This window comes from Carassius gibelio, chromosome B9 (genome assembly GCF_023724105.1).
Source record: "Carassius gibelio isolate Cgi1373 ecotype wild population from Czech Republic chromosome B9, carGib1.2-hapl.c, whole genome shotgun sequence".
Taxonomy (NCBI): domain Eukaryota; kingdom Metazoa; phylum Chordata; class Actinopteri; order Cypriniformes; family Cyprinidae; genus Carassius; species Carassius gibelio.
Genome location: NC_068404.1, coordinates 4373831 through 4394165, shown reverse-complemented (window position 1 = coordinate 4394165; position 20335 = coordinate 4373831). Strand labels below are relative to the sequence as shown.

At 41.3% G+C, this 20335-nt stretch overlaps 1 protein-coding gene across 2 annotated transcripts in view; it reads left to right on the top strand.

Moving 5' to 3' along the window:
• The first annotated feature begins 8510 nt into the window (after positions 1–8510).
• Positions 8511–20335, top strand: part of LOC127964633 (TGF-beta receptor type-1) — a 62106-nt gene continuing 50281 nt past the window's right edge. For both annotated transcript variants that reach the window (XM_052564899.1, XM_052564898.1), the window contains exon 1: positions 8511–8690. In XM_052564899.1, the coding sequence (XP_052420859.1) occupies positions 8627–8690 (64 nt within the window). In that variant the 5' untranslated portion in view covers positions 8511–8626. The remainder of the gene's footprint in view (positions 8691–20335) is intronic.

Sequence of the window (20335 nt, the reverse complement as noted above, 5' to 3'; positions counted from 1 at the left end):
AATCCACTCTCTCTATTCATATAGACGCGTTCACTTTGATAGCCGTGATGATTCAGTAATAGCGAGCTGATTTGGGCTAATTTGCACTCAAACAGATGGTAATCATTCAGATACATTCACATTCAACATAAAACACACTCTCACATATATAAAAACTGCTGAAAAATAAAACAAACAAAGAAAAAGGCGATCAATATAAGTTCCGCCTCCATCAGCTAACAGGTGCGTCAGAGTGCGTCACGAGGGAGCGCCAAAATTCTAATAAACGATCTTTCGCCTATTTTTCATTCATTATTTTTTCCGGTGGATTGTCTCATTCTGTTTGTGACACTGTACACTGAAAAACCATGCCGTGTTTTTACTACCAAGATGCAGTTTCCAACTGTGAGTTATTCCATAACGGATGCAAACAGTTCTGTAGCTGAAGAACTGAAATGTAAACAAAGGAATTATGATCCATATTACAACGTTATTGCTTCGTTGGACTAAACGTGCTTCATGAGATGTCATTCAGTGGACCCTTAACTTTCTAACTAAACCGGGATTTACAGCTGTGGATGTGTTTATGACTCGTTATTACGAAGGATCTGGTATGTACAGCGTTTCCATTGCTCATGTTTGTATGTGTACTGCTTACACAAATGTAGCAAAAACAGTCTTTATAAGCTTTCCATTGATAAACAGCGATCTGGCGTCGATGCTTGAGGCTTAGATCTTTATAATGATACATAGTTTGTCAAGATTAAATTTGTCCTGTTTCATTTAATCTATTCATAAACACTGACAAGTGTTTATGAATAGATTAATAATAGTCAAATTAATAATTAGATTAGTATTAATAATCAGATTAATAATAGTTTTTAATAATAGTCAAAAGTGGATCTATGACTTCTGGAGATGCCCGTTTAGGAGCTTAGATGGAATAGGGTCTAACATATGTGTTGTTGGTTTAGATAATTTAACGTCTCGGTTACGTATGGTACCCAACGGTGAATATTTATATTTAACCGAACGGTGACTGATGAAATTGGGATATTGCTTTGGTAGACCAATCTATTTTGAGTATAAACTAAATGAGCCAATCCACATTGGCATGCAATTATTGCGTGAGTATAAGAAGCCAGCAGGTGCAATGCATACCAGGTTTTCGATGAGGAGCCGAGCCGGAGACCCGGCAACTCAGTGGCAGTACAGCAAATTGGGATCCCTACCAAAGCACAATGGGTGCTGCCCCTTCCGGTGCACTGTGTGAGCCACCTGCACCCCTATTAGGTGTAGGCCAGGCTCGGAACTTGTAGTTCCAGTCACCTTTGTCAAAACACTACCTCATTGGGTGAGATTGGATAACACTGGGAAAATGGACCGGTTCTGCTAGGAACAGGGATGCTGCGGAAGCCCCATCCTTCCCGAAGGAGTTTTTGGTAGCAAATACGCATATAGCATATGTTTAGGTGTATATGGAGAAATTTTAGGTGATTAAAACCCTCATAAAAGGCAGAAGTCTGACAGAGAGACATGGGCTCTAAGGCTATACCATGGACTATAAGCATATGAGTACCGCTTAGGTCTCAATATGGAAACCAGCCTTTCATGGTTCTCATGGATTCACTATAGAGGACTGGCGCCGGACATTCCACCGCGTCCAACTGCTTATGGTGATGGAGGATCTCAACAGGGTCTACGGACACTCTGGAGCAGTTTTAGTAAGCAGTCAATAACTGGGGCCTCTCAGTGCCACTACTCATTTGAGGTGAGAACACAGGAGGATACCGACTCTACACAAAGGCTATAGAACCTAGCGAACCTAACCTCAGCTCTATTAATATCTGTCAGCGAGGCACCATGAGCCATGAATGGGCAGGGCACACCCTGTGCCTGATAAGTCAGGGTTATGGCATCCACAGTCCAGTGAGCCATCCTGGCGGGGCTAATAGCCTCGGGCTAGTAGCACGAGGCCAGAATAGTGCAGGGTTTCCACAGTCAGGGCCTGAAGCTCCGCTGAGCATCACTAAAACACACCCTTTACATGCCTCTCAGAACAACGTCACACAACCCCATCATTTCACCAACAAAGAGAAGTTATCAGAAAACTAATAAGAAATAAATTACTGGAACATGCGCGATCACACAGGAACATGATAAAAGCGGCCGTCTATTTGATAAGATCACTGGTTTGCATGCTTTGGTAAATATTCAAATTCAAAAGCATCTATGTTTTAACTATAGAATAAGTGAACATTGATCATAATGATTTAATTTATCAGGACTCAAAATTAATCACACATAAATACACATTTCTATTTTATTTATTTATTTATAATACTTATGAAAATAACCTGCTTATTCGGTCGAGTCTGTTTATGTTTACTTGTAGCCACAGTCGCCTATAAGTCACATTTAGAATGAATGATAATGTCTCTATTTTTATAAAAGCTCCCGAACAAAAACATGTTATGATCGGAACCCAGGGAAACACGGGAGCCGAGAGATCCAAACGCAGTGTGGTATTTATTGGGTAATCCATCCAAACGACAAACAAACAGGGAAGGAACAGGAACGGGAACAGGAAACTCGGAAGACGGGGAAACTCGGAAGGCAAGGAAACTGGGTGACGGAATGAAAGGACTCCATGAAGACAAACAGAAAAAGACTGGTTAATATAGTCAGGGTAATGGTTATCAAGTGAAGACACCTGAGTGCAATTAACAGGAGTGCAATTACTGTGATGAAGGGATAAGGATTGTGGGAATTGTAGTGCCTACGGTGAGGTGCCTATGGGGAAGTGAGACCACTAGTGGAGACTCAGGGAAACAGAGACCAGACAGCGTGACATTACCCCCTCCTCCACGGAGCAGCTACCAGATGCTCCACCTGAACACAAGAAGAGACCAAGGAACACATAGACCAGGAGGGAAGTGGAGTGGCGGAGGACCAGGGGGAGGGACGGAGGGCCAGGTCCATAGAGGGAAACTGAGAGAAGAGCAAAAAACAAAAACAAAACAACAACAAAACACAAGTCCAGGAAGGAACATAACGTTCATTGGCCCAGGGCCAAACCGACAGGGCAGGAATCCAGAGAGGAGCAAGGTGGAATTGGAGCCATGCGGTCGAGACAGAAGCCCACCAGGGCGACGCAGAAGACCACCGCATCCGTGCGGTCGAGACAGAAGCCCACCCGGGTGGTGCAGAAGACCACCACATCCATGCGGTCGAGACAGAAGCCCACCAGGGCGGTGCAGAAGACCACCGCATCCGTGCGGTCGAGACAGAAGCCCACCCGGGCGGCACAGAAGACTACCACACCCGTGCGGTCAAGACAGAAGCCCACCAGAGTGGCGCAGAAGACCACCACATCCGTGCGGTCGAGACAGAAGCCCACCCGGGCGGCGCAGAACAACACAACATCTGTGGGTTCGAGACAGAAGCCCACCTCCCGGGCGGCGCAGAAGACCACCACAGTGGATCAATGACACAGTAGAGCAAGTCTGGTTAAGAAAGTCTGAAACAGAGAACATGAACCAGTTAAGGGTGGCCTCCGTGGCCACAACAGGATCAGTCGAGCACTCAGAGAGTTTGGCTGAGACGTGACGAGGCTCTGGAAGTTCAGCCGAAATGAGGAGAGGCTCTGGTACTTCTCCCGAGACAAGGAGAGGCTCTGGTAGTTCAGCCGAGGCGTGGAGAGGCTCTGGTAGTTCAGCAGAGACGTGGAGAGGCTCTGGTAGTTCAGCAGAGACATGGGGAGGCTCTGGTAGTTCCGCAGAGACGTGGAGAGACTGGTAATTCAGTGGTGTTTAGACTGGATTTAAAAAGATCAATGATGACTTGACTCTGCTCATGAAGATCATTGATGACTTGACTCTGCTCATGAAGGTCATTGGTGACATGACTCTGCTCATGAAGATCAATGGTGACTTGCATTTGTTCATTAAGATTAATTGTGACATGCCTTTGCCCATGAAGATCATTGGTGACTTGCCCTTGCCCATGAAGATCAATGGTGACTTGCCCTTGTCCATGAAGAGCACTGGTGACTTGACTTTGCCCATGAAGATCACTGGTGACTTGACTTGACTCCGTAGGGTCAACGGTGACTTGCCCTGACTCCGGAGGGTCAACGGTGTCTTGCCCTGACTCCGGAGGGTCAACGGGAACCTGACTCGACTCTGGAGGATCAACGGGAACCCGACTCGATTCTGGAGGAACGGGAACCTGATTCGACTCTGGAGGGTCAACGGGAACCTGGTCAACGGGAACCTGACTCTACTCTGGAGAGTCAACGGGAACCTGACTCTACTCTAAAGGGTCATCGGGAACCTGACTCGACTCTGGAGGGTCAACTGTGGCTGTCATCTTGGGCAGTGGTGCTGTACCGGCGACCATCTTGGGCAGTTGCTCTGGGCCAGCGGCCATCTTGGGCAGTTGATCTAGGCCAGCGGCCATCTTGGGCAGTGGCGCTGGGCAGGCGGCCATCTTATGCTGTGGCGCTGGGCTGGGTGGCCATCTTGCGCTGTGGGGCTGGGCTGGCGGCCATCTTGCACCGTGGCGTTGGGCTGGCACCCACCTTGTGCTGTGGTGTTGGGCTGGCGGTCCTCCTGTTTGTAGACCCCGTTCTAGAATCTGCCATCCCACAGTGAGAGACAGGAGTGGCTGGGGCATTCCACGGAAGCCGATGTTGCAGGTAGAACACGAACTCCCAGAAATTAAAAGCGTCCAACTGGTACATCTCCCTTTGAGGCACCAGGTCATCCAGACCGGTGTTAAAAATGTCTTTTAGGGCCGCATCATTGCATCACATACCATCCGCCAGTTTCCAGAACACATGTGCCATAGCAACCACCTCATTCCCCTCTTGGCGGAGGGTGGTTTATCTTATATATTTAGCCCTCCGCTCCACCATACCGGCTGGGGAACGGGAATGAAGTCCCACACTGCTGGATCTCGACATTGATGGAGTCCTTCTGTTATGATCGGAGCCCAGGGAAACACAGGAGATGAGAGATCCAAACGCAGTGTTGTATTTATTGGGTAATCCAAATCAGAATCCAACAAGCAGGGGTCAAAACCATAAATCCATCCAAACGACAAACAAACAGGGAAGGAACAGGAACAGGAAACTCCATAGATGAGGAAACTCGGAAGGCGAGGAAACTGGGTGACGGAATGAAAGGCCTCCATGAAGACAAACAGAAAAATACCGGTTAATATAGGCAGGGTAATGACTATCAAGTGAAGACACCTGAGTGCAAATTAACAGGAGTGCAATTACTGTGATATCGGGACAAGGCTTTGTGGGAATTGTAGTGCCTACGGTGAGGTGCCTATGGGGAAGTGAGACCACTAGTGGAGACTCAGGGAAACAGAGACCAGACAGCGTGACAAAACATTATTATATTTTTTTATGATAGGCTACGTGGAGCTAAACTCTCGAGACGAGGCTTGTGAAGGATAATAAGTTACTAAATAAATACATGATCGTGATAGAGAATAAGAAGCTGACATCTGATTTCTTCAAGCTGTCATATTTACCATGTTTACTGTGGTAATGTTAATGCCTAGCGTGCACAGACTTTTGCATCGTTATAAATATTTTTGCCTTGTATGGTGATTATAATTCACATCAGATCAAGTTATTGTAAAGACTCCTGCTGACTGAAAGTGAATTTTGAGCAACTTATTTAAAAAAGTGTTTAATGCTGGTGTTAAAGCTGTTAGCTTTCTGAAATGAATAGCAGTGCAGACTATATTTTTATAAAAGCTCCCAAACAAAAATCATTATTTTATTTTGATCATATGCAACGTAGAGCTAAACTCTCGAGACGAGACGACAGATAAAATGTTATTTAATAAATACACAATTGTGACAGAGAATAAGAAGCTGATATCTGATTTCTTCAAGCGGTCATATTTACCATATTTACTATGGTAACGTTAATGTTTAGCATGCATAGTCTTTTTACATCTTGCAGGTTAACCGATTGGTATTTGAAGGGTGTTGTGGGAACCTTGTGCACGTAGCTAGGCCGGGGCCTCAGGATTACCTGGGATTCAGCCGGCCCAAACTCTAGTCACAAACCATCGAACGAAAACGCATGCAGGTTCCCAACATTCTTGATGGAGGCCATTGCAAGCAGGAGCAGAGTTTTCAATGAAAGAAACTTTAGCTCAACTGAATGCAAAGGCTTGAATGGGCCCTGCTGTAGTGATTTAAGCACTAGAGTCAGGTCCCAAGATGGTATAGAGGGTGACGGGGAAGGATTTAACCTCCTGGCCACTCTAAGGAACCTGATGACGAGGTCATGCTCAACTATAAACTTCCCATTCACTGGGTCATGGTATGCAGAAATAGCGGTAACCTGGACTTTTAGGGTGAAGGGAGACAGCCTTCGCTCCATCTCTTGCTGCAGAAAGGAAAGTACGACCACAATCGGGCATCGTCGGGGGACTTCTTGGGGAGAAGAACACTACTCAACAAACAGGTTCCACTACAAGGCATAAAGCTGTCTCGTAGATGGTTCTCTTGCCGAAGTGATGGTGTTCACTACCTCCTGGGGTAGGTCGCCTACAACCTCTGCATCCTGTCCAGGGACCAGACATGTAGCTTCCAAAGGCCTGGATGTGGGTGCCAAACAGTGCCCCATCTCTGAGTCAGTAGATCCTTCCTCAGAGGAATCAGCCAAAGAGGAGCTGTCAAGAAGCCCAGTGTCTGTGCGAGAAGGCTCACTGAGGGAAACACACATTTGCGTAGGCCCTGCAGCCAGCTGTGTGCCAGTGCATCCATGCAGAGTGTAGAACAGCTGGCAGTGAGAGGTCTCTGGAGAAGCAAACAGGTCTATCTGAGCGGCTCCGAACCATCGCCAAATCAGCTGGACCGTCAGGTCATGGAGCCGCCATTATCTTGGTAGCATTGCTCAAGACAGCTCGTCGGCTTGTACGGTTAAGCAAGCCTGGAATGTGAACAGCATGAAGTGACCTCAGAACCTTCCAACTCCAAAGGAGGAGGTGGCGTGTGAGTTTGACATGTGACGGGAGTGCACATATGCCCCAGGAGCCTCTGAAAGAGTTTCAGTGGGACCGCTGTTCCGACCTTGAATCTCTGACCCTGAGACAGGTGACCTAGAGATGGAGGGATCTGCTCTTTGGGAGAAGGTGAATGCACCACTCCCTCCTCCGGAGGAGGGCCGGGTTTAAAATCTTTAGTTACATTTTTTTCCTGCCATTGGCCTCACAGCCAATGGTACCCAATTACTCGACAAAAGAGCATTTTCCTAGCAGTTTTTAATGCTTTTCTGTAGGATAGGGTACTTTCCAGCCATGCAGTATGAAATATCTCTAGTTTTGTTTTCCTTCAACTGCATCCATTTTCCGGTCTGCGCTCTTAAGGGAGTGAGTGTGCTAATTATATCACGGTGTCAGACTCACAGCCAATGGTACCCAATTACTCGACAAAAGAGCATTTTCCTAGCAGTTTTTAATGCTTTTCTGTAGGATAGGGTACTTTCCAGCCATGCAGTATGAAATATCTCTAGTTTTGTTTTCCTTCAACTGCATCCATTTTCCGGTCTGCGCTCTTAAGGGAGTGAGTGTGCTAATTATACCACGGTGTCAGACTGTTTTCCTTAATCTTTCTTAAGCGTAAGGAGCAACTGTATCTAAAATGCTAGAAAAGAGAGAGTCCGTAGTATATGTTATATCATCAAGTTGTCCTGAGCTATTAGATATGGTGAGGTATTGAGATTACTCAGGAAGATTACTTAAAAGGTCTTTTGTGGTAGAAGTGAAGGAAGTCTTGCATGGAGTCTCAGCATGTCAGTCTATATCATGATCCTTTTAAATACCACAAAGTCATCTTATTATTTTCATGACAATAAAACGTTTAACAAAAAAAAAAAAAAAAGAAAAAAAAAGTTGATCACTTAAATAAAATGAAAATGCATGCATACATAAATAAATAAATACAATTTTGCTGCTATTGAGGTGGAAAACGGTTAAGGTTAGGAACAGGTTTAGTGATATGGTTAGGTGTAAGGGTGGGTCAAACTCAGCAGTGTAATTACAGATGTAACTACAGAAATAATTACAAATGTGCTAATAGGATAGGGTTTTCAAATACAAGAACAATGTAAAAACATGTATGTACACAAGTACATTGTATTAAATGATTAATTTATATTTAAGTACATAGCTAAGGGCACTTAAAGTTCTATAAAGTGGGTCTATGTGTTATCGCTTAAAAGCCATAAACTCTCTAGACCAATCACAGCAGACAGGTCCTAAAACTTCTATGATTCCAGGAATTCTTCTTAGCTGGAAATTTAATAACTATTATATTCTATATTTCTTCAATTCTATAGTCTTTACCAAGGTTATTGGTGTTATCTAGTAATTGTGTCTGAGTTTCTGGTGCACCCCTGCCGCTGCTGCTGCTCTCTCTCTTTCTCTCCCTCTGTAATCCTCTTACATTAAGCCACAAGAGGCGGAGCAAGTCTTTCTCTACATGTTTAGTTGCTCTGGGGTTTATTTTGAGTGAAGCAATGCAAGCAATCACTGAGGAAATGCAGCAGAACAGAGTCATGATGATTTTGTCTATAAAGGTGGATGTATTGATGCGCAGAGAGTGACAGATGCCATGTCTTATCTCAGGTGCACAGAAGCGGCGCTTTTACTCTTCACATTTGTGCAACTCACTGCAGGTACAGTTTCTGCTTTACCAGTTCACTCTGTACACTATTAAACATGTTTTTTGACCAAAAGTGGAAGAATATTTGGGACTGCAACAGTAAGTAAAGCTGCAACTTTAAATAAAGCTGAGTTCATAGTCATTATAATATGTTGTGTAATCTTCTTACTGTATTTAGATGACGTTAAACTGATGTGAACCTAATGACCGCCTCATTCTGCTATGATTATTCTTAACTTACTTTTTTTAGATGGACTCTGAGCATTATGTAATAAACTGGTTAAAGTCAAAAGATCAGACCAGTGCTGGGTGAAACAGGTGTTCACAGGTGCATCCAGATCACTTAAAAGCACAGACTTGTGTGTTTACTTAGGAAACCACATCGTTAAAGGCTAATTTACAGTGCACCGACAGACACTGCCCAAGGGCACTTACTTTTACTGACTGAACATGTTCAATCTGCGTGTATAATGAAGTAATGTTCTGTAATCTGGTGATCATCCTTATTGGTTAGCATCTGACGGTACAGTGATGAATTACCTCTAAGAAATCATTTACTTTTCACAGACATGAGTAAATGGGCAAATACCGAATGGTATTTTTATTTCAGTTCAGCTGGAATGAGAAGCAGGAGAAATATATGAAAAGATTTCAAGAGTTTGACCTTTGTGAGGCAAAGAGTTAGTAAATGTTCAATCTAAGTATTCAGGTGTTTCAATAAAGATTGCCAAAAAAATGAAGATTAAGATAGTAGTAATAATAATAATTACAATAATGTACATTTATCAGATGCTTTTATTGCATTCAGTCTATAATTTTGTTTTTACCAGTATGTGAGTTCCCTGGGAATGGAACCGACAACCTTTTGCGCTGCTAATGCAATGCTCTACCACTGAGGCATCATAAATTTTGTTTGTTTGCCTTTTGTAGTTTGTCAAGCCCAAAAGAGCCAAAATGAGGAGCTAAAAAAAAAAAAAAAAAAAATGGCAAGGCGCACCAGAGCACCGTCATTATTTGGCAGGCTTCAAGTTTCATTGCAGTAGGTAGTATTGTCAAGATATTCCATAAAACACTATGCAGCTCCTTCATTTTAAATTTGATAAGTAGTTAAATAAAAGCTCTTTGAGATATCAGCAAGTTTTTAATAGCATTTTACCAGCATGGTGTGATGATGATCTGTGTAAAATTCGGTGAAGGTTGCACAAACCATCCAAATAGAGCCCTGGAGCTCTAACATGCCTGGATCTTGTGGGGAGAAATGCATGTAACAGTCTTAGCACGGTTACTGCCACATTTAATAATAATAATAATAATAATAATAATAATAATAATAATAATAACTTTTTTGATTAACAAAATACAAACTATTAAAACTATTATACAAACTATTTGGTCAAACTATTAATAAATTATTATTACTTACATTATTCTGTGCACTGCTAAATCTCCTCACGGGTTGTCAAAGTATACCAAGTTTCATCTCAATATGCCAAGTATTTTGGAGATGCAGGCTCAATTTGTTAAATTCATTAAAGCATTAAATGAGAATAATTTGGTCTATGAAAAAGCTCTTGATACATTTTTGGCAGCATTATCTGAGGATAATTATAATGAGTTAATTTTCATGAAAATTAGACAAAATGTCTAGTTTGAAACTGAATTGAAAATAAAATGTCATATGAAAAATTACGTCATATTGTATATTTTACTTGGTGTGAGCCAGTGAATCTGAGGAAAAAACATTTTATAAGCATTTTCATTTAATCATTCAGCAGTCACTTTTATCTAAAGTGACTTACAAATGAGGACCAACTTGCTATGATTAGGCTATGGTTAATGATCAGACTGTCCACTTCTAACTATGTGCTTCTAACTTTCTTATGGTTCTATAGGCTGCCATAGACTTGAGCAGGAAAAAGAAGAACACTAAAAATAACAAAAGGTGCCTAAGGAACTTCTGTGCTTGGATGCTAGTAATTTTTTTCACAGTTCTGTTGAGCTTTTCTTAGATATTCAAAGCATTTTTTATTTATTGTAAAAGCACTTTTAAATTGTCACAGTACATAAGTCAAGTCAAGTCACCTTTATTTATATAGCACTTTAAACAAAATACATTGCGTCAAAGCAACTGAACAGCATTCATTAGGAGAACAGTGTGTCAATAATGCAAAATGATAGTTAAAGGCAGTTCATCATTGAATTCAGTGAAGTCATCTCTGTTCAGTTTAAATAGTGTCTCTGCATTTATTTGCAATCAAGTCAACGATATCGCTGTAGATGAAGTGACCCCAACTAAGCAAGCCAGAGGCGACAGCGGCAAGTAACCGAAACTCCCTCAGTGACAGAATGGAGGAAAAAAAACCTTGGGAGAAACCAGGCTCAGTTGGGGGGCCATTTGTCCTCTGAGCAGACAAAACCAGTAGTTCAATTCCAGGCTGCAGCAAAGTCAGATTGTGCTGAAGAATCATCTGTTTCCTGTGGTCTTGTCCTGGTGGTCCTCTGAGGTCTTTACAGGGGATCTGTATCTGGGGCTCTAGTTGTCCTGGTCTCCGCTAGGGGTGCTCCGATCATGATCGGCCGATCGTTATGCGCATCTCGTCAGTAAAGCCGGTTCTCTAATCAGCTGTTAATTCCATCAGGTGCGCGATTTCACATAGAGCAGCTGTTACTACACAGAGCCGTTGTTAATAGAGAAGATGCGCAAATCACGTTAATTTTCAGCGTTTATTGGCCCATCTTCTCAGTTAACAACGGCTCTGTGTAGTAACAGCTGCTCTATGTGAAATCACGCACCTGATGGAATTAATCGCTGATTAGAAAACCGGCTTTACTGACGAGATGCGCATTAACGATCGGCCGATCGTGATCGGAGCACCCCTAGTCTCCACTGTCTTTCAGGGATGTAGAGACCCTTTCTATGTGCTGATCCACCATCTGGTCTGTATACGTACTCGATCCGGGTGACTGCAGTGACCCTCTGATCTGGATACAAACTGGATCTGGTGGCTATGGTGACCTCGGAATAAGAGAGAAACAGACAAATATTAGCGTAGATGCCATTCTTCTAATGATGTAGCAAGTACATAAGGTGTTATGTTAAGTGTTCCCGGTTCCGGTTTACCTACTTAATGCAGCCTAAAAATCCTTTCACGGATTTGGATATTAAAAGCATATTAGTATGTTATGTGTAAGCCAGGTTAAAGAGATAGGTCTTTAATCTAAATTTAAACTGCACGAGTGTGTCTGCCTCCCGAACAATGTTAGGTAGGTTATTCCAGAGTTTAGGCGCCAAATAGGAAAAGGATCTGCCGCCCGCAGTTGATTTTGATATTCTAGGTATTATCAAATTGCCTGAGTTTTGAGAACATAGCGGATGTAGAGGATTATAATGTAAAAGGAGCTTATTCATAACTGAATGATAGTTAGTGGTGATTGAGACCAAAACTCCCATGACCATGGCTTTTAGTTAATGGTTAGTGATCCAGACTCCTAAGTCTGAAGATAAGAATTTGGTTCTCAGGGCTGTTGCATTGCATTGTATCTATTACATTATGAAGCTTTACTTAACTTCTCCTTTGAGAGCACGTGTTAAAGCACATGTGTTCATCCCAAATTATACCTTCAAATAAAATCCAATATAGAATATTATGACGAGTGGGGCAGGGCCGAGAGCTGTAGGAATGAGCGAGGCCGGTGGAGTGATTGGAAATCAACGACACCTGCGACACTCACCGGTCTTAAGTCCCACGGAGGAGATGGAAGGATGTAAAATGGAAGCAACGAGAGAGGACCGGGCTTGGGTTTTAGTTGTGTTTGGTTTTTATTTGTGCACATCAGTCGTCCGTGAGGGGCTAACGCTCTGTTTTGTGTTTATTTTGTAATTAAAATATTATTTGATTGTCCGCCGGTTCCCGCCTCCTTCTTCCCACGAAAGAACTGCGTTACAAATATATTTGAATGTTTGATTTTGCAGATTTCAACTTACCACAGTGATGTCCCCTAGATTCTTAGCAAGACCTATAATTTGTTCCCTGTTTAATGTTTCAGTTGATTTATTCATCATAGTGTATTACAAATGGAGACATGTGCTTCATATTTATAATTCAGTAGTTGATTTAACTCATTTTTCAGATATTAGAGCTATAAAGAAATACAAATCTATGAAAGAAAACTTCAGAATGCAGTTATATGCTGCTGTTGTCACATACTGAACAGTACCTAGAGTTATGATGTACAAATGTTTGAAATATCTTCCCCTTTTAGCTCCGTGAGCATATTTCAGATAGTATCATTAGATTTATGAACTTGTTTTCAAGAGAAGGCTACATCTGAGTTTTTAAGAGAAAGAGCAGCTTCAGTTAGCATTTGTGTTGTATTTTGCATATCTTTGATGAATGAATTAGTTAACTGGTGTATTAAAGCAACTATTTTGTAACATAATTATTTCTGTCTAAAATGAATAAGTTTACATTCTGAAAGACTACATGGAAGTTATAATTTTAACACAATGCAGCTTAAAGTTCATCTACACCTTAACAATTATTATATCAGTCCTCATAGATTACCTTTGAAAACCTTCTGTTGAAAAGAAAGGCCTCAGAAATAGGAAGCGCACAAATATACAGCCATGCAGGTGTGTTACAGACAGCCTTAGATTATACTAAGCTGCATTATAGAGCTTTTCACTGCGGTCTGAGAGTAAGAACCTGCTTACATAACCTAAAAACCTCCTGTCACACAGCACAAATAGCAACTGGCCATGGGTTCTAAAAATATAGGTTAACAAGATTACTTATGTATTGCACTGGTTTATTTAAGGTTGTTTGTTGTTAGGCAATATCAAGACAAAGGACAATAATGATAGAAAGAGTCATTTTATACTCACTGGTCATGGTGTTTAGTGTTGCCCACAATCTCAAATGACTCAAAATTGTATCACCTTTTATTATTTATACGTTGACCTGTGGAGTATTTACTTTCACATAAAATTAAAAACTAATAATTTAAATATACTGTGTTAAAACACAGGCCTCAAATTCAATAAATGCAACAAAATGTTGCACACATTTCTGGAGATATTTTATTTTATTTTTTTTCTTTTTGCTACAGTGTAAGTATACCTTTTCTTCCCCCTTAGTGGACAACTTGGCTAGGTCACAGTTTTCACTTTATTTCTTTAGAAACTCTTGTGTAATTTTGGCAGTGTGGTTTGCATTGCTATCTTGCTGGAATAATCTTCTACCATCCCTCTGCAGACAGGGAGTTATCTAGTCAGTCAGTAATTTGATATTTTAACAGACCATCTATAAAAATATTAATCGGAATCAGTTATTCATAAAATGTGGATTCTGATCACACATTTATTTATATAGCGCTTTAAACAAAACAAAAAAAGGTTGTGTCAAAGCTACTGAACAACAATAATCATGAAAACAGTGTCAATAATGCAAAATGATTGTTAAAGGCAGTTCATCATTGAATTCAGTGAAGTAATCTCTGTTCAGTTTAAATAGCATCTGTGCAATAATTTGCAATCAAGTCAATGATATCGCTGTAGATGAAGTGTCCCCAACTAAGCAAGCCAGAGGCAAGGAACCAAAACTCCATCTGTGACAGAATGGAGAAAAAACCTTGGGAGAAACCAGGCCCAGTCAGGGGACCAGTTCTCCTCTGACCAGATGAAACCAGTAGTTCAATTCCAGGCTGCAGCAAAGTCAGATTGTGCAGAAGAACCATAAGAAGTTTCCTGTGGTCTTGTCCCGGTGGTCGTCTGAGATAAGGTCTTTACAGGGGATCTTTATCTGGGTTTCTAGTTGTCCTGGTCTCCGCTGTCTTTCAGGGCGGTAGAGGTCCTTTCTAGGTGCCGATCCACCATCTGGGCTAGATATGTACTGGATCCGGGTGATTGCAGTGACCCTCTGATCTGGATACAGATTGGATCTGTTGGCTATGGTGACCTCGGAATAAGAGAGAAACAGACTAATATAAGCATAGATGCCATTCTTCTAATGATGTAGCAAGTACACCGGGTGTTATGGGAAGTATTCCCAGATCCGTTTTACCTAAATAATGCAACCTAAAAATCATTTAACGCATTTTGATATTAGAAGCATATTAGTTTGTTATGTGCAAACCAGGTTAAAGAGATGGGTTTTTAATCTAGATTTAAACTGCAAGAGTGTGTCTGCCTCCCGAACAATGTTAGGTAGGTTATTCCAGAATGTAGGCGCTAAATAGGAAAAGGATCTGCTGCCCGCAGTTGATTTTGATATTCTAGTTTTATCAAATTGCCTGAGTTTTAAGAATGCAGCGTACTTGGAGGACTATAAAGTAACAAGAGCTCGTTCAAATACTGAGGTGCTAAACCATTCAGGGCTATATAAGTAATAAGCAAGATTTAGATTAAAATCTATACGATCTTTGATAGGGAGCCAGTGCAGTGTTGACAGAAGGCTAATATGGTAATACTTCCTGGTTCTAGTAAAAACTGCTGCATTTTGGACTAACTGGAGTTTGTTTATTAAGCATGCCGAACAACTACCCAATAAAGCATTACAATAATCTAACCTTGAGGTCATAAATGCATGGATTTTAGAAAGAATACAGAATACTAGCGTGCAAACTTACCACAGTGTGGATTTCGGAAAGTGCATATATGAAGGGGAACTGTCTCTGTGGCTTGGATTTGGGTGGTTACGGTGACCTTGGAATAAAAAAGAAACAGACTAAAATTGGCATAGATGCCATTCTTCTAATTATGTTAAAAGTATATTGGGTGTTATGGGAAGTGTTCCCGGTTTCGGTTGACCTAATTAATGCTGCCTAACAATTATTTAGCAGATTTTAATTATAGAAATGTTTTAGTGTTGTATGTGTCAGCTAGGTTAAAGAGATGGGTTGTTAAACTAAATTTAAACTAACATAATGAGTCTGACTCATGAACAGTGTTAGGTAGATTGTTCCAAAGTTTAGGAGCTAAATAGCAAAAGGATCTGCCACCCACAGTTGATTTGGTAACACTTTATTTTGATGGTCCCCTTTGAGCCATTCTGTTGACAATAAATAACTAAACACCTACATGACAAGACAAGACTAAAAGTTGGTTGGATAGGGTAATTATTTAACTCCAAGATGAGAGGGGCAGCAATCATAATATGTAAGGGTGCTTTCACACCTGCCTCATTTAGTTTGGTTGAATCGTACCAGAGTTTGTTTCCTCGTTTTGTGTGGTTCATTTGAATAAATGAGGCAGGTGTGAAAGCAGCAATCGCACTCGGGTGCGCACACAAAAGCTAACCAAACAAGCGTACCGAGGACCTTCTTGAAGAGGTGGTCTCGGTACGCTATCAAACGAACTCTGGAGCGGTTTGTTTGTGGTGAGAACATGATCTGACCTCGAACAGACCCAACTGCAAAAAGTACTGATAATTTTTGGACTAAACCAGCTGCCGTAGTCAGCTGTGCTGTGCATTGTGGGATGAGGAAGTGTTTGTTGACAGTTTGCACTTTAACATGGCAGCTCGTGGACAAACTTGGAGTAGTGAGGAGGTGCGGAGCCTCATAGAAATTTGGTCATATGACCATGAGCATGTCAGAGTTAAGAAGAATTAATGCACGCCTCCACTTGAAGTTACGAGTGATGCCCACTCGTCGTTTGCAGTGAATTAAAAATGTTGTTTTCAAGCCGCATCTGCGCTTCATTATAGAAATGTATTGTTTGCATATTGTGGTGTATACAAACAATGTACTAGATTCAGCCAGGGACAAAACCAGCCCGCGCAGTTGTCTCTTCATAGTTGTGTTGTCTCCGTGTTGTTTGCTGGCTTTCTCTTATGTTGGAATATTTCCACACATAAATTCTGACCAATCCAAAAGCAGTTTAGGAAATACACCATGGCCAATGAGTGATGTGGACGTTGTCATTCTACTGCATTTTGGTTCGTTTCAACTGGTTCAGACCGAAGCAATCAGTGTGGTGTGAAAAGGAACCCAAAAAGCTGAAAAATGCTACAATGTATAATTGTTTGCCCTTGGTTCGGACCAAATGAACCGAACTACAGATGTCAAAACACCCTAAGAATATACCATTCGCGATGTCTAACATAGATCTGGGGGATTATATCCTTGTGATGGGAAGACTGTATGGATTCCCCATCGTTTTAATGAATGTTTACACCCCAAACTGGGATGACACTACTTTCTTTACTCACACTTTCTCCCAAATTTCAAATATAAATACTCACCACCTCATTTGGGGGGGGGGGGGGGGGTACTTTCTCCCAAATTAGTTCACAGTTTATCTAAAGTGTGCCCTGAATCCAATTCATCCCAAACAGTTAATCTTTTTCTTCAGACATATGGTTTTGACTGATATTTGGCGGTTCAGAAATACTACCTTAAGGGGTTATTTCTTTTTTTTTCACCAGTTCAACATATTTTCAGGAATTATTATTTTTTTTTATTGATGATAACATTCTTCATATGGCTTCTGACTGTGAATATCAAGACATAGTCATATCGGACCATGCCCCCTTGAAAATTAAGCTATGCATTCCAGGCATTAATCCTGGATACCGCCCGTGGAGGTTCAACCCCCTCCTTCTTCAAGATTTCGTGAATTTTGTTAAATCAGAGATCAGTCTCTTTCTATCTCACAATAAGACTCCAAGGATATCTTATCTAACAATCTAGGAATCATTGAACGCATATTTGCTGTGACAGATCATTTTATATGGTTCAGTGCAAAGAAAGGCCACAACCGAACGTCAAAGGCAACTGACAAATTATATTTTGAAATTAGATATTATATACTGTCATGCACCATCCGATGAGATACTTAAACACCGTCTGATGCTTAATAATAATAATAATAATAGTTCCTTACATTTATATAGCGCTTTTCTAGGCACTCATAGCGCTTTTACTGAGTGTCATCAGCATAGCTATAATATAATATAATATAATATAATATAATATAATATAATATAATATAATATAATATAATATAATATAATATAATAAACAAAAAACAGATAGAAAAAGAATACAGCAAGCTAGTGATAGAGGCCTTTTTATAAAGAAAATAGAATACAAAAAGATTAGAAAGGGAGTTAGATTTTTTTTTTTTATTTAAAAGTCCCTAAAAGTGACTTTGTGCTGCTTAGGGGTGTTACACTCAAGCGATGTTCACTTGCAGAATGCAAGCTTCTAGAGGGCACGTAAGTCTGAAGTATTGAATTTAGGTAAATAGGTGCAGAGCCAATGGTGGTTTTGTAGGCAAACATTAATGCCTTGCATTTTATGCAAGCAGCTATTGGTAGCCATTGCAGATTGATAAACAGAGGTGTGACGTGTATTCTTTTTGGCTCATAAAAAATTTATCTTGCTGCCATGTTCTGGATTAATTGTAAAGGTTGGATAGACCTGGATGGAAGGTCTGCCAAGAGGGCATTGCAATAGTCCAGCCTGGACAGAACAAGAGCTCGAACAAGGAGTTGTGCAGCATAAGATAAGATGAGATAAGAATCACTTTATTCGCCAAATGCATCAGCAGATACACAGGAATTTGATATGGCCATCAGTAACACACAAACTCAACACACAAACATATATGAGTATAGCTGCAAAAAGCATGCCTAAAACAATCAAATAAATAGATAGTCCAAAAATAGTGCTAGATCAGCTATTCATAAGGGAAATGGCTTTTGGAAAAAAACTATTAAGATGGCGTGAGGTCCTTGTCCTCACTGCTCTGTACCTTCTTCCTGAAGAAAGCAGCCTAAAAATGTAACTTGCTGGATGGGACTGATCAGCAGCAATTTTAGCCACCCTCTTCATGACTCTGGCCTCATATAGGTCGCCTCTGTCCAGTCAGCCTCTCTGCTGTGCGCACAATACGCTGTAGTCTGACCTTCGCCTGGGCTGATGCAGATGCAAACCAAACAGTAATGGATGCTGAAAGAAGGCTTTCCACAGTGGCTCTATAGAATCTAGACCGAACAGAGCTGGAAACTTTTAGTTTATGTAACTCTCTCTCTCAAAAAAAAAAAAAAAAAAAAAAAAACATTCCACTATGAGCTCTCTTAAGAATGGAAGAACTGTTTTCCTCCCATTTCAAGTCATTTGTGATAAGAGTGCCTAAAAATTTAATTGACTCCACCCTCTTCACAATGGAGCTCTTGATAGTTAGAGGAGGAAGGGAGGCGGGTGTTCTGCGAAAATCTATCACCATTTCCACAGTCTTTTGCTGATTAAGCTCCAAGTTGTTCTCATCACATCACGCAACCAATTTAGACACTTCCTGCCTGTAAGTAGACTCGTCGTTTCCCTTAATAAGGCCGACTAATGTAGTATCGTCTGCAAATTTAATCAGCTTGATGGAACCATTATTGGAAGTGCAATCATTGGTATACAGTGAGTAGAGAATTGGTGACAGCACGCACCCCTGAGGTGCTCCAATGTTAGTAGTCTGAGGATCAGACATGTGCTGGCCAAGCCGCACATACTGTTGTCTGTCACTAAGAAAATCCATAATCCAGCGGCAGATAGAGGGTCCCACTCCCATCAGTGACAGCTTCTCCCACAGCTACTCGGGTAGAATGGTGTTAAAGGCTGCACTGAAATCTACAAACAACATCCTTAGATAGGAGCCAGGAGAGTCAAGATGGTCCAGAGCATAATGCAGTCCTAAATTGACCGCATCATCTACCGAGCGGTTTGCCCTTTAAGCAAACTGTAGTTGATCAAGATAAGGAGCTGTGATAGATTTAAGATGTGACAGAACCAACTGCTCCGGACATTTCATGACCACTGATGTAAGGGCCACCGGTCTGTAGTCATTTAGGTCCACAGCTTTGTTTTTCTTCGGCACTGGAATAATAGTTGATGACTTAAAACAACTCGGAACCCTGCATAAAACAATTGATTGATTAAAAATGTCCGTAAAAACTGGAGCTAGCTGACTAGCGCAGTACTTCAGGGTTGCAGGTGAAATTCCATCAGGGCCACTCGCTTTCCTTACATTTTTCGGCTGAATAGCCGATATACATCCTTCTCCTCAATTTCATTGTCAATATCAGAGGTGACTTGATCTTGAGGGCCAATGTTCTCCCCCTCTCAAAGTGTGACACCCCCAGGAGGGAAAGGGTGAGGGCATGGAGATTTCTCAAATCTTGTATAAAGAACATTGAATTCATTGGCCAGTTTAGCAGATGGAGTAATTTGTTGTTTTTTATTTTTATAGCCTGTCAAGTTCTTCAGCGACCTCCAAGCTGAAGAAGAGTCATTAATGCCAAATTGTTCCTACATATTCACTTTGTAGGCACTTTTTGCTTTCCTAATGGCTTTATTTAACTTTTGTCTGGCCAGCCTGTATTCATCTCCATTTCCTTCTCTGTAGGCCTGTTCTTTGGTTTCCCTGAGCAGCCTGAGGGATTTTGTGAACCAGGGTTTGTTGTTGTTATATTTCACCACAGTTTTGGTGGGAATACAAGCTTGCTCACAGAATGAAATATATGAACACACATTGTCTGTATATGAGTCCATAGAGTCACAAGAAGTACGCATGGATTCCCAATCAGTGGTATCTAAACAGACCTGTAACATCCCAATTGCCTCTGTCGTCCATCTTTTAGATGTATACTGTACTGCCCTTTCCGT